The 26,030-nt window shown below is 52.9% G+C and overlaps 9 protein-coding genes across 9 annotated transcripts; 5 read left to right on the top strand and 4 right to left on the bottom strand.

The window, feature by feature from the left end:
- Positions 1 to 561: 561 nt before the first annotated feature.
- Positions 562 to 2,168, top strand: CCOS01_14323 (serine carboxypeptidase; the record flags this gene model as incomplete). Its single annotated transcript, XM_060462467.1, has 2 exons — positions 562 to 790; positions 850 to 2,168. 2 exons carry the CDS (start codon positions 562 to 564, stop codon positions 2,166 to 2,168), a joined length of 1,548 nt encoding a protein of 515 aa, XP_060306952.1.
- A 250-nt stretch (positions 2,169 to 2,418) lies between these two features.
- Positions 2,419 to 8,459, top strand: CCOS01_14322 (uncharacterized protein; the record flags this gene model as incomplete). Its single annotated transcript, XM_060462466.1, has 4 exons — positions 2,419 to 2,562; positions 2,625 to 2,755; positions 4,714 to 5,337; positions 5,390 to 8,459. 4 exons carry the CDS (start codon positions 2,419 to 2,421, stop codon positions 8,457 to 8,459), a joined length of 3,969 nt encoding a protein of 1,322 aa, XP_060306951.1.
- A 1,661-nt stretch (positions 8,460 to 10,120) lies between these two features.
- Positions 10,121 to 11,227, top strand: CCOS01_14321 (uncharacterized protein; the record flags this gene model as incomplete). Its single annotated transcript, XM_060462465.1, has 1 exon — positions 10,121 to 11,227. The coding sequence occupies one exon, from the start codon at positions 10,121 to 10,123 to the stop codon at positions 11,225 to 11,227; it is 1,107 nt and encodes a 368-aa protein (XP_060306950.1).
- Positions 11,228 to 12,211: 984 nt separating this feature from the next.
- CCOS01_14320 (ribosome biogenesis protein Sqt1) lies at positions 12,212 to 13,699 on the top strand (the record flags this gene model as incomplete). The annotated part of the gene is made up of 1 exon (XM_060462464.1): positions 12,212 to 13,699. One exon carries the CDS (start codon positions 12,212 to 12,214, stop codon positions 13,697 to 13,699), a length of 1,488 nt encoding a protein of 495 aa, XP_060306949.1.
- A 1,117-nt stretch (positions 13,700 to 14,816) lies between these two features.
- CCOS01_14319 (uncharacterized protein) lies at positions 14,817 to 15,105 on the bottom strand (the record flags this gene model as incomplete). The annotated part of the gene is made up of 2 exons (XM_060462463.1): positions 14,817 to 14,954; positions 15,025 to 15,105. 2 exons carry the CDS (start codon positions 15,103 to 15,105, stop codon positions 14,817 to 14,819), a joined length of 219 nt encoding a protein of 72 aa, XP_060306948.1.
- Positions 15,106 to 16,605: 1,500 nt separating this feature from the next.
- Positions 16,606 to 17,370, bottom strand: CCOS01_14318 (uncharacterized protein; the record flags this gene model as incomplete). Its single annotated transcript, XM_060462462.1, has 1 exon — positions 16,606 to 17,370. The coding sequence occupies one exon, from the start codon at positions 17,368 to 17,370 to the stop codon at positions 16,606 to 16,608; it is 765 nt and encodes a 254-aa protein (XP_060306947.1).
- Positions 17,371 to 18,549: 1,179 nt separating this feature from the next.
- On the bottom strand, positions 18,550 to 19,669 carry CCOS01_14317 (uncharacterized protein; the record flags this gene model as incomplete). The annotated part of the gene is made up of 3 exons (XM_060462461.1): positions 18,550 to 19,119; positions 19,213 to 19,591; positions 19,647 to 19,669. 3 exons carry the CDS (start codon positions 19,667 to 19,669, stop codon positions 18,550 to 18,552), a joined length of 972 nt encoding a protein of 323 aa, XP_060306946.1.
- A 1,971-nt stretch (positions 19,670 to 21,640) lies between these two features.
- CCOS01_14316 (uncharacterized protein) lies at positions 21,641 to 24,005 on the top strand (the record flags this gene model as incomplete). The annotated part of the gene is made up of 5 exons (XM_060462460.1): positions 21,641 to 21,863; positions 21,925 to 22,032; positions 22,085 to 22,513; positions 22,585 to 22,796; positions 22,857 to 24,005. 5 exons carry the CDS (start codon positions 21,641 to 21,643, stop codon positions 24,003 to 24,005), a joined length of 2,121 nt encoding a protein of 706 aa, XP_060306945.1.
- A 456-nt stretch (positions 24,006 to 24,461) lies between these two features.
- On the bottom strand, positions 24,462 to 24,869 carry CCOS01_14315 (uncharacterized protein; the record flags this gene model as incomplete). Its single annotated transcript, XM_060462459.1, has 1 exon — positions 24,462 to 24,869. One exon carries the CDS (start codon positions 24,867 to 24,869, stop codon positions 24,462 to 24,464), a length of 408 nt encoding a protein of 135 aa, XP_060306944.1.
- Between the last annotated feature and the right edge of the window lie 1,161 nt (positions 24,870 to 26,030).

Here is a 26,030-nt window from a genome sequence, read left to right as displayed (position 1 = left end):
GAAAGATGTGTGCCATTATGATCGCCTTTCCACCCTCTTCATCTTTTGATAGAATCAAACCCAGAAGAAGCTTTCCAACGGCTTACGTTCATTCTCTTCGGCTCTACTGCGGAGTTTTTAGACAGTGTCCCGCCTTAGGCAAAATCAATTCTTCGTGAATTGAGCAAGTAGCCTGAAGGTGTTTCGTCATCAAGAGTGCATTCTTGCTCCGATTGAACAAACCGCGGGGAACATTTTCATCGGTGTCTGATCTGACTGATAACTTTCCGTCGTAGCCATGAGCTTCTTGGCGGTCGGCTTACATGCAGTGGTGACCCGAAGATTCAAAAGACTTTGTGTTCCCCGGTACACCGAGCCGACCCCACTCGGCGGTCCGGCCTTCCTGATCAGGACGCCGTAACCTTCCAGGTTCCCACCTCAAAACTCCCCCAGAACTACGGCTCATCACCTGTGAGCTCACCTTACTCACCCTCATCTCATATCTCACTCCATCGTCTCTCGTCAGTTGATTGTCGCGGACTTTCATCAATTGAGCGTGTCCTGGCTCACAAGTAAGCCAAGATGGTCCGGATTACGACTTTAGCAGTCTCCGGACTCGCGCTCCTCACTCGTTTCGCCTCCGCGGTCGCGACGCAGGCAGACATCGAGTCGCCCGACTTCACCACCCTTTCGGTGCCGGAGCACCCGCACCACGCCATTCGTATCAAGGAGCAGAGCGATGAGATTTGTAACGCGGGATCGAGGCAGTGGACTGGGTGGCTAGACACCGGTGGAAAGCACCTCTTCTTTTGTGAGTGAAATGCGCCCAATACATTGGAAGTGAACGCGCGACTAAAGCGACACTGATAGGGTATTTCGAGAGTCTCAACGATCCCGAGAATGACCCCCTCAGTCTCTGGATGACTGGCGGGCCAGGCGGCAGCGGTCTCGTAGGCCTCATGCTGGAACTCGGCCCCTGCCTCATCAACGACAACGGCACAGGCACAGTACACAACCCCTACGCCTGGAACGCAAACACCTCCATGATCTTCGTCGACCAGCCCGCCGGTACGGGGCTCTCCTACTTCGACGAGGACGTCACCCCGCCCGCGACGTCCTACACCGCCGCTGAGGACATGAACATCTTCCTCCGCATCTTCTACCAAGCCTTCCCCGGTCTCGCCACTGCGCCCTTCCACATCGTAGGCGAGAGCTACGGCGGGCACTACATCCCGGCCCTCGCGGCCGAGATCGTCTCCTACAACACGGGATCCCCGCCTCCGGACTTCAAAGTCCCGCTGGCGTCGGTGCTCATCGGGAACGGCTACGTCTCGCCTGCCGACACGACGTGGGGCTTCTACGATACCCTCTGCACCACCAAGCCCGGCGTCCCGGAGCCCGTGTTCAATGAGAGCATGTGTGGGTTGATTGCGGATGCGCTGCCGCGGTGCATGTACCTCCAGCAGGCATGCTACGCCTTCCCGGACCCCATCGTCTGCGGCGCCGCGACGGACTTCTGCTTCGGGCACGTGGATCTGCTGTATTACCAGGATGTCAAGGCCGGCGGACGGAATCCGTTTGATATCACGCGGCCGTGCGAGACGGAGAACATCTGCTACGGCGCCGGGGATGGGATTGAGAAGTACATCAAGACGGAGCGGGTGCTTGCCGCGCTCGAGGTTCCGGAGGCGGTGGGTAAGAACTTTAGTCTCATTTCCATGGACGTCAACGAGCGGTTCGAGCTTGCGGGTGATGTGTTTTTGAGCACCGAGAAGGATGTCAAGTACATCCTCGAGAATGGGGTCGACGTGCTGGTGTACAACGGCGACTTGGACCTCGCGTGCAACACGGCTGGTAACGTGCGGTGGACCAACAAGCTGTCGTGGGCTGGGCAGGTTGAGTTTGTTGCTAAGGAGCTCGAGCCGTGGTTTGCGGTGAAGAAGGGAGGGCAGACGGTCAAGGCGGGTATGTGGAAGCAGGTTTCTAAGAAGATGAGGGGGGGCAAGGAGACGAGGCTTGCGTTTGTGACTGTTGCGGGGTCGGGGCATATGGTGCCGTTGGATCAGCCTGAAATTGGGTTGCAGATGGTGAGGAACTGGTTGTCTGGGGATTTTGGGAAGGCTGTGAAGGGTGGTGTGGAGGTGATGGTTCAGGGCCAAGAGGAGGAGTTTGTGTCTTTGGAGTTGTAGCTTGACACGTTTGATGACAGGGAAGACTTTGATTCGTTTATTTTGGTAGCTTCCGCTAGATGTGTGACTTCGTGAGGGTTGATGGATACCATTGCCACGAATTTGCCAAGAGAAAGACACAAATGTAATCATTTGAACGACAGCGATGACGTCAAGAGCACGACTATTCGCCCTCACAACTGAACCAGTGCAACAGGCCCATAGACCACCAAGCTGAAGACATTCTGGCGAGAAGGCCGGTGTGCGCGTCATGGACCACACTCAGGGCGAGTTGGTCGATCTCCTCCAGCAAGATGGTGCCATGTTCGATCTTACCGTTGATAATGTCGGCAACGACCATAGGCTGTTCGAATCTGCTCATCTGTATGCTACAACAGGGGCCAAGTTCATTCAAGTTGGAAGTGAGTTCAGTACCTTCTCCATTGTCAAACTTGCACAGAGACCGTCACTTCCTAGGGTCTTGAGCGGAAGCAAGCGAAATTCCAAATATCGGCTGCTGGATCAAGCGTCGGTTACCTGACCATATTGGAGAATCTGGTCGTCGAGAAAGAGGTCGAGATTGTTACTGACGAGGAGTCAAAGTTTGGGTAAGTAATCGATGGCTTGAGAAACTTTGAACTGAACGTACAAGGGACAAAATCAGGATAGCATCCAGTATGTGTTGGTTTTTTTGGTCAGTGCTATTCAATAGAGACCTTACTCGACCGCCGCTTTTTTGTTGATGTATCTCTAAACGACGTGTGTTCATTACATGTCGTCTGCTCAATTGGAGGCACTTGCCTAGCGCCTGAGATGCAACGCGAGCTAGTTTGATGAAGCTGAGAATCATGAGTTGCACCGTTTCAAGGCGGCAGGTGATCTAGCGTACCTGAACGACATTATCGCAATAAGTGAACAGCAAAATGGGGGACAATGGAAGGAACCAGGATTAGACCATTGAACATCGAGGCAGCTAATCACCTAGAAGATCCTCAGCTAGCCGCGGATATGACCGGAGTTACCGGGCACTTATTGGTTTTCTTTTCTTCTTCTATCCTTTCACACGCACAAAGGTGGAGACTGATTGGGCGATCGCGGATCACATTTTCAGCCTCACTAATAGCTATCGCATACAATACGCATGCTCATGCGGGTAGGTCTCAAAGGGGAAATCAACCCGAACAGAGCGAGGCAAAACGAACTGGAAGAGTGAAGTGCGGGTTGGAGCATGATATCACAGTATTTTCTATACGGTCCGTCCACATAGTCATGTGGAACCTGGACCTTTTGATAATGAAATGGGATTTATGAGAAAGCAGTCATTCATTGGCTTCACCATTCAGCACTTCACCATCAAACATTCCGCAGAACAGATCGACCTGAGCGATTCCTGGAGAAATTTTGAACCCCTTGACGTACCTCCTGTACCACGACATGCCTAATCCACCTCCGGTAGCATATAATGGAGGTGACCGGTGATACATAGTGATAGTAGAAGCATAACTTGTCACCACTGCCTGAACTATTTGATGTTACTTGGGAGTGCAAGTGGCTAGAAGGCCTAGGGTTCTGTGATATGTTCATCATCGTAAGTTTATGGAACACAGGGAAATAGTCACTCGCTGAATCGGTCGTTCACGTATTGGTATCAAAAGCTAGAATACTTCTCAACTTTGAGGCTTGAAGTGTCCCTATTTTCATGCACAAGTCATCAAACTTCGTGCTTTCTCTGAGCGATTTCTCAACCCGAGACATATCATACATCATATATCCCTTTAGATGCGCATGGAACTATCCGACAAAATGTTTCATTCTTCTGGTGAATCCTGGCTCCATATATGCAGGCGCGATGCAGCGTAGCTTGGCGAGCTGAAGCAATATTTCGGAACCCACATCTACCTAGTCTTGAATGGGATATGAGAGCGAACAGAGGCAGTTTATACTGAAGAAAAGGGCCTTTCAAACTCGTCGAAGGGGCCTATTCTGCTCAGCTTGCTACCCATGAATTGCACATGCAGATTGTTCCTCTTCTCATTGTCGCAACTTCCTCCTAATCAAATTTCACTCGGTATCTTGTCCCCATTACTTCATTATGCTTGCTTGAAGGTGTATCAACAATGGCATTCAGACAGTTGAATGAGCTACCTGGTCGAATCACAGAAGCTGCTGAGAAGGGTATGGCGCGTGACAGCTTCTTCTCTTTTGGAGACGAAGGTCTCACAGCGAGTGTGGGTGCAACTGGGCAATTGCTCCGGATCACTCAACATTTCCCCGGACAGAAGACAGGAGTCTGTGTAGACGATAATGGTATGGATGAGCCATATTACGTTTCTTGGCGTCTGAAACAGTTTCTCGAAAGGTCTCTCAACGAAAATCCCGGAGGAATCGGTCCCCGGTTCGACCTCTTGTGCTCAGAAAGAAAGTCTAAGCGCGACATTATCAATGATCGATGGCCTACCTTTACCAGAACGATGACATGCGATACTTCAAACAAGCTGCATGTTTCGTATGTAGCATTCAAAGGTACAATCTACCAAAAATTCGAGATCATTGACAAACGGGAAAGCCTGTCGGAATTCAGAGCCGCCAAAGACGACGAGTGGGATGCTCTGACGCTGGACCCATCAGTACTCCTCATCCGGGATCTCGACTTCGTCAACGAGGATAATTCCTTCAACAAGGGTCCATCGGGATTTCTTTATGGCCGGGTTGTGAGCGTTTACAAGACTGGAGGGGCTGACGCGGGGAGGCATATTCTGCGCGAGCACATAAGTCACAACAAGCATTTCGTCCTCCACTTGCAAGTCTTGGATGAACACGGCGAGGTTGAGTTCTTCAAGAAAGATCAGAGCACTTGCTACGGCATTCGGAAAAATGGCAAGGGCTCCGGAAAACCAGTCTTGAAGATTGTTCTGGCATACACTCTCAGACAAGGCCCCGAAGCTTCGGAGCCTAAATCTCGTTTGCCGGATTGGGAGATGTTTGGCAAAGCTGACGGGCTTCTTCGGCGTTGCGAAACGGTGTCATTGACTGCCAATCCCACTCTCGACCTTTTTCTCAAAAGGCAGCTGGAGTACATTCTATCTGTCTGTAGTATTCCTGTGTCTGAAGCAGATCCAGATGGAATACCGGCTTATGCTCTCACGTGCGGTGATGTTGATGGTCATCGAGTAGCAACTGCAGCGAGCTTGTAAGTTCTGTGGGGTCCTCGTAGTGTCTCACGTACTGACTCTTTGACCAAGCTATGCTTTCCAATTCCTACTCCTTGGTTTTGATCACTTCAAAACCTTGCATTCAGGATCTGAAAAACCGCCTGCCTGCACCTGTAATAATGATCAGAGGCCTCTACTGCCTTATGTCTGCATGATGAAGAGGCGGATCGAGGACATATGCAAAGGCCATATGAAATGGGTCTTTCAGAGAGCAGCCAAGCCCAAGGGCCTATTCTGCCCTAATTATTGGACCAATGGTGACGAAATCGAGGGCTGGGAAACCAATGAATGGCTTCCGGGAAAGTCCCTCATTGACACCCCTTTCCAATTTATCAAAGCGGCGGACTTTTACAAGCGTTTCAAAGGGGGCATGCCAGAAAACCTGCTGAACAAGGCGAGGACTGTGTACAAGAAATGGATCAGTCACCTGGGGGAGATCGAGAAGTCTGGAAAATACGCGTTCCCCTCCTACAAGGACAGCGACGATGGGAAACCAACCAAGACATTCTATCTCACAGACCATGCTCTCATTTGGCAAGCAGCAAGAGCCGCAGAATCAATGAGCCTTCACCTTGTGCGTGAGGGTGATCCTCAGAATCAATTTGCAGGAAGATATTCGGCAGATAGGTTGCGGGAAAACATTGTCAAGAGATTCACGACTGAGAATTCTCTTTTGAAACAGAGAATGATCGCCGTGAAGCGGAGTCCTACTCAAACCCGATTTATGTTCCGCTCAAAAGACGTTGCTCTTTTCCGCGCGATGGAAGAAGGCTTGTTTGTGCAGGCTGATATTCAGTGGACGAATACCCTTGACAGCCAAAAACATCATGAAGGAAATGACGACACTGACTGGAGTGATCCGCGAAGATTCGCTCTAGCTATTACCATGGCCCGGCATGGAACACTCATCAACTTTCGTACCAGAATGGAGTTGACCGAGAAAGCGTTATCAATTCTACTCAGTACCTCCTCTTCCAACGGACTTTTCACAGGGGAACTCGATGAACGACAAAGTCCAGTCATGTACGAGGACGAGAGAGACAGAGACAACTATTGGACAGTGGTCTTCGAAGTTCCGTACATTTTGTGGAAAGACTACTGCCCCCTGCCTGGTGGGGATCTCGACGATGACAGGAAACGGATGTCGAAGTCCACAGACAGCTGCCTCAAGCATATATGCTCGTCTATCGAAAGGATCTCGAAACATTTGGGAGATGTAACAGTTCATCCGACAGAGACAACGGGGCCAAGATATCGTTACGGCTACTGGATGAAACACAACCTCCCCTTCAACAACGTAATAGACGACAACAATGTCGTGGAGTTGCAGGACGAGTGGTTGTACAACGAACCTGATTTCTTCGTCAACACAAAGGCCATGGCCAATGTCGACATGGAAAACGGATCAGTTGCCGATATCAATACAGAGACTTCGAAATCGGCAAAGGTCATCCTCGCGTACGTTCAACTCAAGATTGACATCCAGGAGCGTAGGCCACTCAAGGAGACGCGGCCGTCGTCGTCTTTCAGAGTTGATTACTACCCGCAGGGCGAGGAGGACTTGTTTGAGGTAGCTGTCAAGTCCCAAAGGAAAGCCCAAGATGCCAAAAAGAGGCTGTGGGCTTTCATTTCGACAAATGCGGAGGAAAATTCGAGCTGCACCAAGACGTTGTCTCCAAACGAAGAACGTGAACAAAGAGAGATGGAACAGTTCTTTGACAGACACAAGAGCAGCAGCAACTTTTTCAACGAGGAAACGATAGCATCGCTGAACATTTGGACAACTGAGTTCCAAATGGCCTTTTACTCTGGTGTTGAGGAAGAAAGTTTTTGGCGTGGAAATAAACTTGAAAAGATAGGAATGGGATTCCGGTTCGAGGGCGACTTTTTCGACAAATATTGGACCTGCCGGTTTGTGGTGGCAAATCCTCATTTGCCAGCTAGCAAGTACGAAGTCAAAAGTGACTTGATCAAGTTGCTGGAGCAAGACCACGACGGAGATACTCACTACACTTTGGAAATCAGGACCGGTCCTTGGGAACAACGGAGAGTACTCGAATTGATATTGTTCGGACACATCATCAGCGAAATGGCTACGAGCGCGGGCCATATCTTGGAATTGGCTGAAAGCACTGTGCTGGAACAGAAAGCCAAGTTGGAACAAAGGCTTCAAAGGCTCCAAGGGTCTCAAATGTTCAAGCACGAACAAGGCGGTCCGACCCCAGATGACGGTGGTCGTATCGACTACAATAGCTTCGTCATCACCAGCAATGAGTTTCGCAAGTTCCAGGAACGTTTGCAGATGATACACGGAGATTTCGCAAAAGCCAGACCCATCAGCCACCATTGGCTTAATCGAGAGAAGGATCGTCAAGCCGAACAGCCCCGGTGGACGTTCAGCGACGAGAGTCGCTACAGGTCGACCCTGAACAAGTTGCTTGTCGTAAACCAGCGGGCTATCCAAGATCTGGATCGCAACCTCAAGGGAATTTCTATCCTTGCAGAGTCAATTACGAAAGAGCTCGAGTACGTTAGCAGCGGTCTCGAGAGTATCTCGAATGAAGAAAGCCGACAGAACAATAAGGATGTCAAGATTTTCACATACACAACTGCCATATTCTTGCCTCTGGGGTTTGCGACAGGCATGTTCAGCATGAGCGGGACGCCTGATGCACAAACTGTCGGTGGAATGTTTGGACTATTTATTGGAGTATTCATCCTGGGTCTATTGATAATTCTTTCTGTCGCAAAGGTTAATGCCAAGTATGGAAACAGCCGGCAAATTCGGGAGAAGCTGATGAGGTGGGGGCGGCAGAAGATCGATAGGCCGTCCCTTTTGGGTACATTGATAATTCTCATTCTCATTGTCGGAAAGGTCAACGCCAAAGAGCTGACCAGGCGGGGGCGGCAAAAGATCAACGGGGCGTCTCTTGGGCGTGGACGTGAAGCAAGTGCGGAAGGAAAATCAACCGAAGAAACGAACGCTGAACGCAAGGAAGATGTTACGGATAAAGGACCGCGGCGAAGGTTTTGCGGCTTGAAATTATACAGGAAGGAAAAGGACGATGCTTTGGCAAAACACAGAGAAGGGCAAGTGTAAGAAGGGAGGGGGGACTCAGCTTCCCCAGGGTGGACGAGACGGCAACCTCAGGGAGCGCGTAAAGCTTCAAGGGTTGAGGGCCAATTCAGGTTTCGAGGTCATGAGGCAACATGACGAAGAGTTCAGAATAGTTTGCAACTACAGGATCGCTTTCAATACGCGCGGCTTGATGTTCTACAATTGTTGCATCGCAGCCCTTGCCAGTTGTTGGAGTCAAACTATGGTTCTAGTAAGGCTCACGATGCGGAGTAGGGCTCCAAGATTTAGAACGTTGCGGCCCGGGGCGCCGTCGTGGGGGTTTGGAACAAGTACCTGCCATTTCCAACGGCACCATCCTGTCGGGTTTATTCACCAAAATCTACAATGCACAGATACATCGGGAAGAACACATGGGGAAAGCATCCGATCATTTGCGCGGCATCACCATATTCGAAGGATGATTGAGGACAAGGTAAGGAGAAGCCGGGGCGCGTCTCGTTCATTCGATATTCTGCCACGGAAACCGGATGACTGGGAAAGAAACCCACCACTGGATCCCTTCCAAGGTTCATTTCATTTTCCGTGCTCACGCACTAGAGCCAATGAGCCAAAATCTGACGGATGAGCTAACAGCTTCAATTTCTGTGGGTATTTACAAGGGGACGGGAAGCAGTTGCCATCTCATCTTTCTGTCCCCCTACAAACAAATCTGCTTCACCTTCTCCTCTACAAGACACCACCGAAGCATCTTATCAGCCTCAGCACATCTATCAGAACGTTTGTCATCGACAACAGCAGGTCTAGATCGAGAGATTCGAGACACTGAACATGGCACAGATCACGGATGCAGACACGCCCGCTGGCTCAGCCCCCGGCCATCAGATCCCTGCCGAAGGATTCGCGAAGGCACCTCACAGACTCCCCCCAGCGCCTGCCTGCGCGACGATGGAGATTTCGCTTGGCTCCAGTTCAGCGCCATTTTAAACTATTCCCCCTTCTTCCTAGCGTCACATCCAAATTTATGAACTTTTTTTTCTTCTTACCTCCCAAGCGGTGGTGTGCTAGACTGCTGGTACCTGTTATTTGGCTGCCTGCAGTACCTGAGATGCTTGGCCCCTCCCCCCCCTGCTTGTACCGCCCCAGCCCGTCTGAATCCTTACGGATGCTGCCCTTCTCTTTCCACCCACCACCGTCTCGTGCGATGGGACTTCAGGGACTCCAAGGTTCCAGACATGGGGTTCATCGGTTGCGGTGTCGGATTGGCGCCGTCTGACTGGTTGACGCGGACTGGACGGGATGACCCAGAAGGGGGCGTGTGAGTGCGAGAGTGTGAGCTGAGAAATGGATGAGCACGAAGGATTCTGTGAAAAGCGAGTGCTTCCCTGGCTCCCTGCTGATCGTGTCCCGTTTTCCCTCTGTTCTATCTTTTTGCCTGCCATTCACTGCAATTACTTACCAAGTGCGACCCCTTCCGTCGTTTGCGAATCGCTTCATCTCAGGTTCCTTGATCTCGCAGTGTAGTAGTACCCACACGCGGTCATCCTTGTCTTGTCTTACACGAGTAGGCAAAGACAGGCTCGAAGTCGAAGTCGAACTCGACCTCTCAGAGCTCATTCATCTGTCGACAGAAAGCATCTAGACACCAGTTCTCACGACCGTTCACCACATATACTCATTTCGAAATGGCGCTCTCAACAAAAACGACGTTCATCGCGTCAACCTTTCCCGAAAACCCGCTCAAAACGGCCGACTTCTCGCCACCAGCGTCCTCCTGCTCGGGCATCTACCTCACCAACAACGTCTACGCCATCGACAATGACTCGAAATGCCTACCCAACAAGTTCAACGGCGCCAGCACGGCCTTCTATTCCCCCGGAACCGTCTGCCCGACGGGCTACACCGCGCAACCTCAGTGCTCGCGCAACGGCGGTGTGCGCTCTATCACGACCGTTACATGCTGTCCATACCGCGGAGATATGACGCTATCGTGTGTCGAGGACGACATGACGCTTGCCAACGTGTGGGAGACACAATTCTGCACGTGGATGGCGGGCCCCGCGACGGTCGTTGATATTACACGGACGGACAATGGTGTGGTGGCTACGCAGGCTGTTACAATGTCGGACCGTGATGGCGTGAACGCGTGGGGTATCAGGATGGTGTATCAGGCAAGCGATCTCGTGCCCAAGACGACCTCGGGAGCATCAATCGCGTCGGCAACGGCAACGGGGACTGCGGCGGCAGGGAGCGGTGCGACATCGGGTGCAAGTGCGACTGGAACGGCGGCCGGAGCGGACAACACCAGCGGCAGCGCGACCGGCGCCGCCACATCGGGAGCGAGTTCAGGTGGTCTGTCAACGGGCGGCATCGTCGCTGTCGCAGTCGTCGTCCCCGTCGTCGCGATAGCAGCGCTCGTGGGCCTGTTCTTGTGGTGGAGGCGGCGGAAGCACCGGTACGCGGGCGTGAAGCCCGCTGAGACGCCCACAGCACCTGAGATGGATGGGTCGTCGGCCATGGGGTCTCAGAGCGCGTACGCGTACCAGAATCAGCAGTACGCGCAGCAACAGCATAATGGGCAATATCCCCAGGCATCGCCACCTGCGTCAGAAATGGTTGGGACAGATATGGCTGGGTATTACAACAACGACAAGGTCCTCATGAACCCCGGTGGCCAGCATCAAGGCGCAGGGCACACGCAATACAAAGGGTATACGCACCCCCAGCCGCCTGCAGAGTTGGCTAGCGGGGAGGGACCGACGGAGTTGCCTGCTGATAATGATCGGAGGTGACGGTAGTCATGGGCGCGATCAAGATCTCTGCGGCGATGAGATGCTGAGAATTGTATATAGAGGAGAGTGTAAGTCGTAATGGAGGGAGTTGATTTGAGATGGATATATCATTGTAGTAGGGCTTCATTTTCATTCCAGCGTGCAGGGCGTTTAGATGGCCGATTTTCATGAAGGGACGTCTCCTTGAGGCATGGCAACGTCCAGTTGTGATGCTATGGTTGAGTAAGGTTGATAGAAGATATCCTGAAGTAGAGAAGCATGAGTTGAAGTCTTCATAATGAGGCGTTGCGCTTAGTACCTATAGGTGAGAGGAAGGAAGGCAGTGAGAGAAAGATGAGTGAGTTGAAGCAACTTATGTACCTCGATGTGTAAACTGTGCAGTCAGTTTACACGACGATCGGATAAAAGGTTATGATAGACGATTTTGGGGCATATTTGAGAGGTCAGCAATCCAACCACATGAGGCAGCTATTATGTATTCGCTTTACCTCCGTGACGGACATTGAATCCATCCGGGCCAAGCGCCGTGCCGCCGATGGCCAGTGAAGAGTCACACCGACCGCCATGATCCCGGGGGCTACAGCAACCGGTGGCCCCGGCTTCCCACCTTAGGTGAGCTCACCGCCTGCAGTTTTCAGTGGAGGCCGTCAACCTGCGAATGAATTACCCCGCCACCCCGCCATCCAAGAAAGCTGCAAAAAAATTCGACCCGCGCAGCGCAATTCCTGCTTATCAAGCACCCGGAACCCTCGATTGACGATTAATAAAGCAACGTCGTCTTCCTGCTTCTGCGCCCTTGTTGTCTCTGCAATAAATAAGGGATCGATACCCAGCGTTCCTTTCTACGTCATACCCTTTTATCTTTCTTCTCGAAAGAAGAATCAAGAGGATTCGGCGCATTACGTCCCAGAGTGCGAAAACCTCAACTCGAAAGATACACGAAAAAGACCCAATTCCCAAACACAAGCGAAACAAACAAACAAGATGTCGGCCCCTCACGGAAAGACACCCCAAGACGACGGCCACGAGTCGGAGCCTGAGATGCTCGAGGCCGACGAGGTCGGCGAGGAAGTCAACGTCGACGACGAGGACATGCCCATGGACTCTGACGACGAAAACGAAGAAATCAACCTCCAAAACGACTCGGTCGCCTACTTCGACGCCCACAAGGACTCCGTCTTCGCCATCGCCCAGCACCCCGTCCACCCGACCCTCATCGCCACCGGCGGCTCCGAAGGCGACGCAGACGACGCCCCCGGAAAGGGCTACCTCCTCTCCACCGCCGCCGCCGCCTCCCGCCCCGTCCTGCCCGCCTCCTTCTCCGGCGACGCCGCCCAACCCCAGTCCACCGAGCTCCAGTTCATCTACCCGATCGACGGCCACACGGACAGCATCAACGCCCTGGCCTTCACCCTTCCCAAGGGCGACTTCCTCGTCAGCGGCGGCATGGATGGCAAGCTCCGCGTCCACGCCCTGCGCGTAAACTCCCCCACCGCCGAGGCCGCGAGCGTCCAGATCAAGTTCATCGCCGAGGCGCAGGAGGTCCCCGAGGTCAACTGGATCGCCGCCTGCCCGAGCCCCAAATACCCCAACACCATCGCCATCGGCGCCAGCGACAACTCCGTGTGGGTGTACACCATCGATATCGCGGCGGGAGGCGGTAACCCCGCGAACTGCCTGCAGCTCGTGCAGACGTACTGGCTTCACCAGGCCCCCGTCACCGCGGGCGCCTGGACGCCCGACGGAAACTTCCTGTGCACCGTCTCCGAGGACGCGAGCTTGTATGTGTGGGACGTCTGGGGAGAGGCGGCGGCCGCGGGACTGGTGGAGAGCAACGGCCAGACGACGGTGAGCTTGACGGCCGAGGACCAGCGCTTCGTGGTCGAGGGCGGGTTGTACAGCGTCGCGGTGGATCCCAAGGGCACGTTGGTCGCTGTTGGTGGTGCCGGTGGCGCGATCCGCATCGTGAGTTTGCCTAGGCTGGCGAGTTCTGCACAGGCCGGCAAGGGCGGGAAGAGCAAGAGCGCGTCGGACGTTGTAGGCGGAGGACAGATTCTGGCGGCGCTGCAGACGGCGTCGGATTCGATTGAGGCGCTGAGCTTTACGACGGCGGCGGGCGGGCCGGGACAGATTTCTACGTTGCTTGCTGCTGGGTCCGTCGATGGCAGTGTTACCGTGTTTGACGCTGGCAGGAGGTTTGCCGTCAGGAGGAGTCTTGTCGGTGCGCACGAAGAGTTCAGTGTGGTCAAGGTGGAGTTTGTGAAGAACAGCTGGCTGCTGACGACGTGTGGTATGGATGGTGTTGTGAGGCGGTGGGATCTGAGGGCACAGGATGGCGGTCTTGTCAAGGAGTGGAAGGGACACCGGGGCGATGGAGAGGGTGGTGGTGTGCTTGGCTTCGTGCAGGGTGAGACTGGAGAGAGGGTTGTCACTGCTGGTGATGATGGTGTCGTTCTGGTATTTGAGGCTTGAGGACTTGAACACATCTCTGAGACTTTGAGAGCCGAGGGAGGATTCGCGTTTGCTTTTTACCATGTTGGAATTTGGGAATGACGATGAGCTTGGGAGGAGGGGCATAGATAAAATAGGGACATCATGCGCCATTTGCGCTGGTATGATATGGACTCGTGGACTATTTCACGTCCCCCTCATGAATTGGAGTTTCGCATTACTGATACATTGATGTGGCTGTCTTGATGCAATCCTTTGATGTCTGTTACGTGACTACCTATCTCTGTTTTCTAATGTGTTGTCTGCGATTGACATGTGGTAATTGACAGGGTGAGACATGAAAGCTTCGTTCGTCTCAAATTTTGTCAAGCTTAATCAAGCTGCCCATTTCCATCGCTAGTTGTTTATTGTCGTCTCCAACACTCGCTCCAACCTAATCTACGAAGGCACCACTCTCATCTACAAATTTGCACTTGCCGATCACGGAACGGACGGACGACGCTGCCCGTCAGAGTTTATGGCCGACAGAACAGCCACCAGTATGATGATCTCACTGAGAAGCGATCAGCTACTCGTCCTCATTCTGATGGTGTTCGGTATCCGGGAATTTCCGCGGATTTGCCTTGTGCTAGCAGGATCGTGGTTATCGTGGGATACGATCATTTCTTGTGAGTAACTAGTTACCGGCACCGCTTTTCAATGCAAGACGGCGATGTTTGATCGATTGGATGATCCTGATAGTCTTTGTTTAGTGTACGCGATACTTGGTATCTTCCCTTTTCTCAATGAGATCGCAGCACCTCTTCTCAGAAACCTAGTACCGGAATTGAGAACGCTATAATAGATGGTAATATTTGGCCTTCACGTAGGTATATACCTGAAGAGATGAACGGCAGCATATTTACTGATATTCATCTTGGTGTTCAATCATTACATACAGATGAACAGAGTACAATGCGGACCAAATGCATAGTAGACGCAAGCAGGAAACCCTTTGAAAGAATTCATTCTCATTAAGACTACCTCGTCGTAGTCGTCACCAAATGACATCATCTATATGCAGTATGATCATATTTCGGTGACTAATTATCATCCCCTCTCTTCATCTCCATCCTTTAACTTATTCATTCCGCAAAGTTTAGTTGGATCGTCCGCCCTGTCCAGCACCCTCTCCCTTAGGAAGTGAGCCACCGCTGGCGGCAAGACCATCAATGGCGAGACCCTTTTCAGGCTCAGGGAGAGGTGCAGTCTTGTCGGCGCGGTCGACGTGAGGGTCCTGATGGATAAATTGGTCAGTCATGGGTTACTTTTGGAGGGGGTTGATAATTAGGATTGTCTCATCTCACCTTGATGGCGCCGGCACCGTGGATAACGTCGTGGGTCTCCTCGACCTTGTTGTCGGAGGCTCCAGATCCGTCGCGAGGCATGGTGATTATTGGTGGTTGTTGAGGAATTGACTGAAATGAAAATGGTTTGATCTTGGGACAAAACTTGTTGCAGTATGGTTGATAGTAAGTGATATCAGTGCAGATTTTGATGAGGTGCAAGAACAGTTTGCCAACCATGAAAGGGGGTTGGAAGATCTTATATACAGATGCATGAGGTCTGAACTCGAGTTGACGTCATGTGAGTTCGCACCTTGGCTTCTGCCTCAAACCTCCCCAAAGAGGGGTGAAGCTCCAGGTCCTCGAGCTCTTTGAGGCTTTGAAGCTTGAGGATTTGAGGCGTAAAACGTCATGATGTGGGGGAATGATGGTACTCCCGGACGGCGCTAAGGTCCCCAAGGTACTAGATCGCAGATCTCCGTCCGATTTGCTTCCCGCTCCCTGCCTGCCTCCAACGTCGGAGTAAAATCTCCGTGTATAGGCCATGTGCAGTGGAGAGGTAGACCTTGCCAACTATAGCACAACTATGTCTATTTATTCAATGGAATGGAGATATTGTGAGCTTGTGCCGGCGAATGGTCAAAAAAATGATTTGGGGTTGTTCTTCAACTGGGCGCCGTTTGCCAGCTACCGACGGTACCCAAGTGTCTTAGGTTAGCAAAGCACGATTAGGTATTAGTACATAAGGCACCGAGGGATCGGCGGTGCATCCCGCTCCCTTTTCGTAATAGCGGCTTTCCCCCAATGTCATCAACTACGACTTCACCTCTCGTCCTCGCCATTTCCTCCGTCGGCCGTGTTCCTCTAGGGCATCAACTCCACGTTCCGAAACTTGATCCAGGCACAGCGAAGGAAGTGTTCAGTTGGAACAAGCTTACTCCTCTCCCTTTTTTGTTCGCTTCTTCGAGCAAATGTTCAGGCGTCCCATACATCGTTGCGCCTAGCAAACAACGATCACCAAGATGGCACGTCTTCGGTCAACATGAATGACATTTCGTCATGATAGACTCTCGATTCTTCTTCTGCAAAGGTGCTCAATCCCCACGAGGCTTGAGAAGGACTGTATATAAAGACTTCCATAGCACAGAGGTATGCCACACCAATATCAGTCTAGAGCGACCGACTATCGACCGTGCATAACTGCCCATAGTGCCGGCCTGGGATGGAGTCTCTCATGCGGTGCAACGTTTGTTCCGATTGCCCCTGTGCGGGCCGAAAAGTTTGAGCGAAAACGAAGGCACGGATGCAACGCCGAGACCCCCTTTTTCTTTTCATTCAACATGGCTCCATCCCCAGTCCACGAGTCACGACACTCGAGGAGACCCTCCACCGTGGGCAGATGCCGAGGAACTTGAGGACTGCCGTCCACCAAACGCATTCATCTCATGGACTCGTTCGACAATATCGTGGAGCTCTCCACAAGTACAATTGAGTCTTCACGACGGCGCCGGCGATATCGCTACTTTGGGACATTGACTTGAAATCGTTAAACATGACGCATTTTATTTCTATCCTAAACCCAATCACCATACGAGCTCAAGCTTAGCTGCTGCTAGTAGCAATGAGTTGCGACAGACCCAGGACCTGGGCAGTGGTAATCACATCGGCAGAGGTGTTCCACCCCTCGTTGAACGGAAGACGCTCCTCCTCAAAGACGACCTTCAACCACTCGACCGGCGCAGCAGGCGCGGTGTAGCTCTGTCCAATGGTGCCGAGGATAACGGCCGACTCGCCCAGAGAGACGGTGACCTGGCTGGTCGTCAAGTTGAAGGACGGGTTCGTCGCCTTTGCGGTGGCGATGCGCTTGCTGCGCGCGGAAGCCATGGTCGCGACGCCGACCTTGTTGTCGGAGGCGGCGGCACCGGACTCGAGGTAGCCCTTGGTCTCGGCCCAGACCGTCGTGTTGAAGGTCTTCGCGTCGCCCGTCACAGCGAAGTCGGCGCGGGAGAGACTGCCGTCGTGCTCGATGACGTTGTGCTTGGCGATGTCGTCCAGGTTGAAGGTGCTCGCGTTGCCGGTGGTGGAGGTGGCAAAGGCGGGCGTGCCGAGGGTGCGGACGAGAGACTCGTTGAAGTGCAGGGCGGAGCCGAGGCCGGCGATGAGGTCCTGCATGGAGATGGACTTGCCGTCGCGGGCGAGGTAGCCGTGGTTGGCGAGGGAGTTGAGCATCGGGCAGGGACCGCGGACGGCGCCGCCGGCAACGTCGGGGGCGAGCCAGGGGTGGGCTGCGGGAGCGGCGTCGCGGGGGACGGCGGCACCGGTGACGGACATGGCGCAGGTTGCGGCGAGGACTGCTGAGGCGCGCATCTTGTATGAGTCTTTTGAGAGGGTATGGGGTTCTTGAGAAACAAAGAGCGTTGGGAAGTTTTGGGATTTCTCGAGCTTCTGGAAAGACAGTGACGGCCCTTACAAGTGTGCCTTTGGTGTTGTGTAAAACGAAGGTGGTCCGGTGAGAGGATGAGCGAGGATACTGCAGGAAGGAGACAAGATCACGAGGAGAGACCGTCGACGAAAGCTGCTTTATACAGTTGTTCAAAACCTGGGGGGCTACGATTAAGGAGGGGCCTATAAACAGATACACGACGCATAGGGCTGGGCCATCCGAGTTAAGACTCGGGGATTCTCCTTTAAGTTGTCAACCCCGGGCGGCGGCGCCGTCGACGCGGCGAATCCGATAAAGTCCACGCCTTCCACGGTACTCAACGAATTGTGCCCAGGCACCTTTCTTGCTTTCCTTCTCTTCTAGAAGCAGCGGAATGATAGCCGTGCCTCGGCAGTAAGGTCAAACCCTGACCAGTAGCCGCCGCAGTGACGGAGCAACTATGATCTATCATTATAAAATGGGCTGCTTATACGTTCATCCCTTGTTCGGTGAGCCCACTGGGGAGTCTTATTGGAAGTTATACTCCGTTATACCGCGCTTTGCTTACCTTTTCATGACGTGTTATTGGACGGGGAGTTGAGTGAGCCGAGGTGAGCCCCTTTTAAACATTCTAATTGAGTTTGAAAAAGAATGGAAACCCGGGTGAAAAATACGACTTTGACGTGCTTGGCGGGGACGTTTGTGGGCGGCCTTGGGTGGCCGTGTCGGGATGGCCCATGAGATGTAATATGGAGAGCTCCGAGAAAGCAGCAACTTTCAATGCGGGACGAAACTTGGTGCAAGGGGGCGGGAGATGTACGGCTGGGGTTAGGGGCCGCTCCACGTAGCTTTATATTTGGTCTTGGCCGCGAGAATCTCAACAACCAATAAACAGTCGCCTTGTTGGCTAAGTGGTATAGCGTCTCACTAGTATTAGTGACATGAGAAGATCGGCGGTTCGATTCCGCCACGAGGCAATCACAGCTCGCGAAGCTTCGCTTTTGAACTTTTTGGCTCTTAAAGATGATTGTTATGTAGGTATTCAGCCCGAGATGCAAACTCCATATACAATGCCGTTGTCTACATGCGCTCCGTCCCTCCGTCAGCGTAACGAACCTCCATGCTCATTTCATGGCACCACAGCTCCCGCATCCACCCTCCCCTCCACATCCACCACCACAACCGCCTCCACACCCAGCATCCTCCTGGCAAGCAGCAGGGAGATACTCCTCGTCAAACGCCTCCCTCCAAAGCGCCCTCATATCCGTCGACAGCACCGCCAGACTCTCGTCGGGGATCTCGTCATCGTGGTCCACCAGCTTCCCCGTCATCCGCTTCGAGTAGGCCATGTACCGCGCCGGCGCGAGCTGGTGCGTGTGCCAGACGAGGTCAATGTCGAGCGTCGGCACCATGACGGTGCCCAGGTGCGCGGCGATGAGGTGGAAGAATTGCGCGTAGCGGGTTTGCGCCGCGGCCAGTAGGTCTGCGGGGCTTGAGCTGTGGAGCCAGGCGTGGGAGGACATTTTGAGGGAGAAGGAGAATTGGCGGTTGATTGCTGCAGTGAGAGGGTATGTGAAGAGGATTGTTCCTGTTTGAGAGGTGTGGGCGAAGGTGCCGGTCTGGGAGGCTGGTGGTGAGAGGAGGGAAGGGAGGTCGATTGAGGCGATGAGAGATTCGAGGTTTGACGATCTCGACTGTGAACGGTTAGCATACTTTGCCGATATAGTTGCACCTTTCTCTTCTACTAGGGGCATAAGAGTCCAGTGCGAGTATACAGTGGAACTTACAACTTCGGACCAGTTAATCCCATCCAGACCCAGACGGCCACCGAGGTCGATGAAGCGTGCGTAGGCCTTCGGGTGCAGCATCAGCGCGTGCCACGCCATGAGCACGTCAACAGGCGGCATCTGCTCCGCCGGCCTCTCGGCGCTAGTAGTCCATTGCTCGAAACGGGCGACGGCGCGGTCGCAGTACAGGTCCCATACGCGCTCGGGTACTTGGCCCGCGTCGGCAGCGAGCAGGTGGACTGCGTCGCGGAGTGTGACGAATGTCTCGAGGAGTTCGAGATGGGTGGCACAGTCTGCGGTTGAGGGGACGGAGTTGGATGTGGCGGTAAGCTGTGTTGTTGCGAGCTTTGATTGTTGCTGGTGCTCGACTGACGGGGCTCTAGAGTCATTGTAAGCATAGGTTATCCCTTCAATTCTACTGAGGGCGAACCAACAGGTTAGAGAGAATGGCCGGCATTTTGGCGATGATTTACAGGATCCGGTCCTTTATTGGTTTGGTGTTATTGAATATGAGGGTATCTTGAGTTCTGGGCGCTTTCTCAACTGACTCGGCAGCTCAACTTTGATAGAATGGACGCAAGAGACAAGTAGGATGAATACGAAGCTACAAGTCGACCTTCTTCAGCTCTTCAATCCAAAGGGGATTGTCACGCCTCTTATCAGGACAGCAGAAGCCCATTCGAATAAGCAGGGGTGAGCTTTATCTCGCTGCACCGTCGCACATGACAAGCAACAGCCCTGTGACCGCTGCCACCGAGTCCCAAAACGGCATGGAGGTGAGCAGGTTTCAGGACGCCAGCGCAAGACGGATCGCTGTGCCATCTTGTGCCATCTGACAACGGTAAGATGTGATTGGTGAAGAGGCCATAGGGTCCACGGATATGCGTAACGGGCGACTCAGGCGGCTGGGCCGGGAACGCGGGGTGGTCCACGGTTGGCGGTGGGGGGAAGCATTGAGAAGATGGGAAACTTGCGCATGTCCACCAGCGAGACGGGGTTGTTTCTCGTCTGTTGCGGTAAAGTCGGTGACCCGGCCCCGCTAACAGAATCCCACCGGAATACGGCGCTGGATGCGTTCCGACCTGTTGGAGCCTTGGAAAGAGACTGGACGAAGAGAAGAGACGCAGATACTTGGAGACTGTGGGATTCTTAGGCTCGGTCTGGGTTCTGTTAGCGGCGGTTTTAATCCAGGCGGGTGTGGGAGGCTGAGATTTCATTCTGGGAGTTGGGGAAGTGGCTGGATTTCACTTGTGATTCTTCAGCTTCACTCAACATACACGTACACTCACTCTCACTCATCTTACCTCCCGTCATGAGTGAGAGGCTGATGCAACCAAGTCATCTCAAGAGACTATCGAACACTACCATCACGCCTGCCTATTCCTTTCTCATAGCTCTTACACGAAACCAGTTTTATCCACGAGCCGCCCAGATCCCAATCAGGACAGGCACGACGCGTTGGTTTCACAAGCAAACACTCATCTTCAGCCTCCACTGACAAACTCACCCATGAGAGAGGAGGCCACAGCCTGGCTCGTACACACTCTCATTCAAACTCACGGAATACCCTCCTCCATCAATCACCTTCACTTGTCTCCATTGAAGTAGCTGTAGAAATCATCGCTGATAAGCTTCTCTAGCGTCGGTTTCTCCCAAATGAGCTAACTTACCTGCCGTGTGGAGGCCGTCAGCTCAAAACTATGTGCCTATAAGCAAGTAGGCTCTGGCTCCCTGCACCTTTTGTGCATATCTCACGGTCCAGAATCTCATTGGGGGCCAAGCTCACTCGTCCTACGCCGTAGGCAAATGAGGGCCGCGATCGCATCACCACCTTGATCCAACGACCAACGCCAGCCCAATGGTACAGAGCCCACGTTGCTGACAACAGTCTGATTCGATCGCCGGTCAGGCCGGCCGAGACTGGCATATTGAGGCTTGGAAACCATCGACTTTGTGCTGTTACCTCTGCCTCCGAGGGACCGTGTCTGTGTCCCCCTTCCCAACCCGTCCTGTTTGCTGTTTGTCCGACGAGGGTTCTAGATCTTATGGTTTGGGCCATGCTGTGTCTCTGTCAATCGTCTCTTTACGGGTCCCCAGTCCGAGGTGAACCCAACCCAATTCCTGCATGTCTTCACGTAGATCCAATCAATCTTCCCCGGTGGAGGATGAACGCCTCCTGCTTTCCCAATTCAGCATTTCATCTCGAAACCTGTTGGTACTAACAGGACATGGGGTGTGGTCTGCAATACTTCTCTTTGATTGCTGCTGTGCGGCGTAGAATGAAGCGAAGCCCAACACCCCCAGTTCCCCCGTTCTCTTTCTTCGCCGTGTTCCTGCAAATACCCGTCCATACCCCGTCGACCGGCTGGCCGCATTTCTGGCCTTCTTCGTCATATCGTTCTTCGCGTGCCTTTGAGACACTATCATTATGAAAGTCCCGTGGCTTGCGTTGCTTTTCGTAGCTGCTCTGGGGCCTGTCCTCGGTCAGCTGAATGTTAGACAGGTCGCGAGCAGCGCCAGCTCTTCCGAAAGTCTCCTTTCCTCTACTACATCATCCGTGTTCTCCGCTCCGACGTCCGTTCCGGCGCCGACTATCAACAGTAGCGTGTATGACCTTTCGCAGCATTTTTGCCGCATCTGGAGACATGCAAGTGAGTCTAGCCCCCTCTTACTCTACTATCTTATGGTCAAGTCTAACCTGACCGGCTGTAGGTGTCTTAGCCGATGGAAAAGTTTACGTCGATGGCGGCAACACGTACGTGCCGAAGAACAATAACACATTCTATAACACAGAAGCCGGCCAATATGACGCGGGAATGCGTGAGCATACTACCATCAGAGCCCTATGCCTTGCCGTCCTAACACACCCCAGATACTCAACTCCTCGTCCTAGACCTCTCACAAAACTTCACAAACCAGGAAACCAGCCCGTACTCATCCATATTCAAGAGCCCCGATGTCCCCAACGGCCTCATCGAACACGCGCTATGGTACTCCCAAACCACCCGCAAGATCTATCAGCTCGGAGGGTGGTTCTCCTTCAACAGCCCCAACAACCCATCCTTCATTGCCGACCCGAATATACCCGAGCCGGCCATCTGGGAATTTGACGTCGACGGCGGGCGATGGTCCAAGTCGATCAACTTTGATGTGGCAAATAATGGCGAGATTGTTGACAGGCCTGGCGCTGCTGCCTTTTGCGACGCGCCGACGTTGAATAGGAGTTACATCTTTGAGGGATACGTGCAGAGGAGATCTAGTCCTGCGAACGCTGCGTATACGGCTTCAGCTGACTTTCGGTGTAAGTTTTTTTTGATGTCCTACTTCCTCTATCTAAGCAGCGAGAAAGAATCGAGGCCTGACATCTTGCAGTCCTCGAAGGCATGCTCGAGCTTGATACCGCAGAGCGCTCTCAGCCGAAGCTCACCAACATTTCTGTCCCGACATACGTCGGCCCGCGCATGAACGGCGCAATGGTTCACGTGCCCGTTGGCGAAAAGGGGATCATTGTCAATATTGGCGGCCAGACCACGCGAGACCCAACGCCTTTCGGTATTCGCATCGAGGGTGCCAACGCAGGAAACGTCAATGCAAGTTCCCTTCAACCCCTAGGCAGCTCCCCTTAATTAACACGCCCCCAAAAGACAAACCTCTCCTTCGTAGACATCTATGACATCGAAACAGGCTTCTGGTTCCGCCAAGAAACCTTTGGCCTCCCCGACATACCAACAGGCCGCTCCGACATCTGCACCGTCCTCGTCCCCGCCGCCGACAAATCCTCCTGGAACATCTACATGATCGCCGGCGTCGAGAACTACGCGACCTACATCACCTCGGAAGAGATCTGGGTCCTCACCCTCCCAACTTTCACCTGGATCCTCGTCCACACCCGCGCCGACGGCATGTACGGCCACACCTGCCACGCCGTCGGCGAGAACCTGCTCATCGTGGGCGGCATGCAGACCAAGAACGACGGGGGGATGCAGAATGTGAATACCTGCGCCGAACACATGCCCGTTGAGATCTTTTCGCTCGCGAGCCAGAATTATACGGGCCGATATGATACCGAAGCTGCGAAGCGTCTTGCGCCCGTGCCGTCGCAGGTTGTCGCTGCCGTGGGTGGAACGTCGTCGGGTGGTGCGAGTCAGAAGGCACCGAGAGCGTGGAGTGATGTCTATTTGCAGTACATCTTTGATCCGTCACTGAGGAGACCGGCGTATACGCCAGAGTACACTCTCGTTGTAGAGCCCAGCAGCACGGTATCGCCGTCTTCATCTGCTTCATCGACTACCCAGCCGGATCCTGGTGGTCCATCAAAGGGTGCTATCGCAGGCGGCGTTGTAGGCGGTGTTGCTGCCATTGCGCTGGTGGGGCTCGGTGCGTTCCTGTTTCTCCGGCGGAAGAAAAAAAGGAGGGCGCATGAGGCGGCTGGCACAGAGGTGTCGCGACAGAGTGCCATGTCGGAGCTGCCTGGCTATACCCCCTACTCTTCTCCCGAACCGAAGCCTGGCTTCCTCGACTCGCCGACGTCGCCTGGTCACCAACGCGACGTACATGCCCATGCTGCGGAGCTCGAGGTTCCAGCTAGTGCGAGCGAGATGCCGAGTAGTCCGCGGTATGGCGGCTCGTCGGTCGAGATGGGAAGCGATGCCACGGCTAGCCCAAGAGTTGGCGATATTAGCCCGCGGGTTGGTGAAGTGAGCCCGAGGGTCGGCGATGTCAGCCCGAGGGTTCCTGGTGATGTTAGCCCCACGCTTGGGGATGAGGGATTAGGGTATCATGCTGGGCGGTAGGCGGGACATCACCCTGGAAGGTAATGTTTGCTTCGGTAGTGGTCTAGTACTTGGTGCATGATGAAAGTTCGTAGGTTATGGTGGATCTTCTCAAAATGGAGGGCTTCGAAAGTCAGGTTGCCATTCAGGAACTAATCAATTCTTCTAAGAAAAGACGTAAATGATATTCCACTAAGCACAGCGATGTCTGTCACTCCTGAAAACCATTTGCAATTCCAAGCTTTAGAAAGAAACTTTGTTCGACCACTCGAAATTGCGAGTTCTTATTAAACTCTCGAAGTATACTTGAGCGGCAAATCCTCTTACTTTTCCTCGCTAAGATTCTATCTACCACTAAGGCGTTCATACTCATTCCCGTTCACCGACTATTCCCGATGATGTCCCGAAGAAACTTGACTTGATTGCCCAAACTAGATTACTACTTCGCTTCTAAGCTACTACTTTTGATAGAGAACTTCAAATAGAATCGGAACCGGTCTCAGAACTAACATCTTCGAATCCGCTGTCAGAGACAGAGAGGTAGCCGTCCTTAACGGCGTCATCCATATTCAAGTCTTCCAGATCGACAGCGACATCCTCGGGCTCCTGAACCGGCTGGCAGGGCTCTTGGGTACTGCCGAGAATGCCCTGGTTCTGCTCCTTGAGACAACTGTTCTCCTCTCGTAAGGCCTCGATCGTCTCCCCCAGCTCGTCGATATGGACCTGTAGCTGGATTATCTGCGTCTGGTCGACATCTTTCAGCTCCTCAAGGCGGTTGATAATAATTTCAGCTCGGTCCAGAGCGTCCTTGAGCTGGCAGATCTCAGTTTGGTCAAGGTCCGCCATAGCGTGATCGACTTCCAGAATGGTCAGGGAAGCAGCCATGGTGTGTGTTGGAAGGGTTTTGGGGTAGTGTGGTATATAGATGGTAGCTTGGAATGGTTGATTTGTGGTATTTGTAGGCTTTTGAGGGTGTGTGATGCTCCTTTGTGTTTTGGTAATGCCGAGAAAGGGGCTCAAGTTGGTGTCTGCTTTTTGTCAGCCAAGGTGTAATCTAGGATTCTGTGATGAAATATAGAAGTCTGAGGAAGAGAGTTGAAGAAAGAAGCTGTCTCCTTTTATAAGATTCCAACAGAAGGACCGGGTAGACGGGCATGTGCCGGCAGGGAAACATGAAGCAGGCTATTCACATCACTACTTGTCGATTTTGTAAGTGAATACGAGCTGAAGCTCAGCATTTCCGAAGATGTCGTTGAGATCGAAGGTCGTAAAATTGAGTGACACTCATTTATGCACTCATAAACAGGCACAAAGGGACTAGAGAGTGCAAAATACTTGCACAAATATGAGTGAAGCACTCATAAACAACCAGAAAAGGGTTTGAGGATGCAAGATAGAGGACTAAGCAAGTGATGAAGAGCTTATGGATCTGACCATACGGGCATGGCTTTGAGGTCGCACAACTCATGACTAATTGTGTGTGACGCGCTCACAACAACCAGAATGAGACCGGAGGTCGCAACATGAGCGTCAGGGTGTGGATGATTGAGTTCGGAGGGCATCGACACGCGCATTCACTTGCAGGTGATAGGGGCAATAGGTCGCTGCCGTGAACTTAGAGTTGAAGATCCAAGGGGGAGTCATGGGAAGTAAGTATATACATGGGCAGTGATGGAGTGCATGGAGTTGGGGAAGAGGTGTAAGTAAGGGGAAATGGGAGCTGACTAACCTACAACTCCAACAGTGTCGTATTGTCCACTGGCTTAGTGACGTTCGGCCGATAGGAACTGGAGGACTTAGACAAAGGTCGTATAGCGTATAGCGGGGGGGAAGCGAATGTTATTGGTAGTGGTAGATGTGTAGCTAGCTTCGAGCCGTTAACAAAATGGAGCCTCCCACAGATCTTGTGTGTGGATGATGGAGGGGCGGGTCTTAAATCCGACACGGGGGAAAGGGGGGATGCTTTCACGGGGTGATGTTGTGATCTTGAGATAACTAGTGATATTGATGGGTCAAAGAATGATTGCAATAATCTCCTTTTTTTTT

Source organism: Colletotrichum costaricense, assembly GCF_030867565.1.
Source record: "Colletotrichum costaricense strain IMI 309622 chromosome Unknown Scaffold_20.1, whole genome shotgun sequence".
NCBI classification, from domain to species: domain Eukaryota; kingdom Fungi; phylum Ascomycota; class Sordariomycetes; order Glomerellales; family Glomerellaceae; genus Colletotrichum; species Colletotrichum costaricense.
This window is presented reverse-complemented; position numbering and strand designations above follow the sequence as displayed.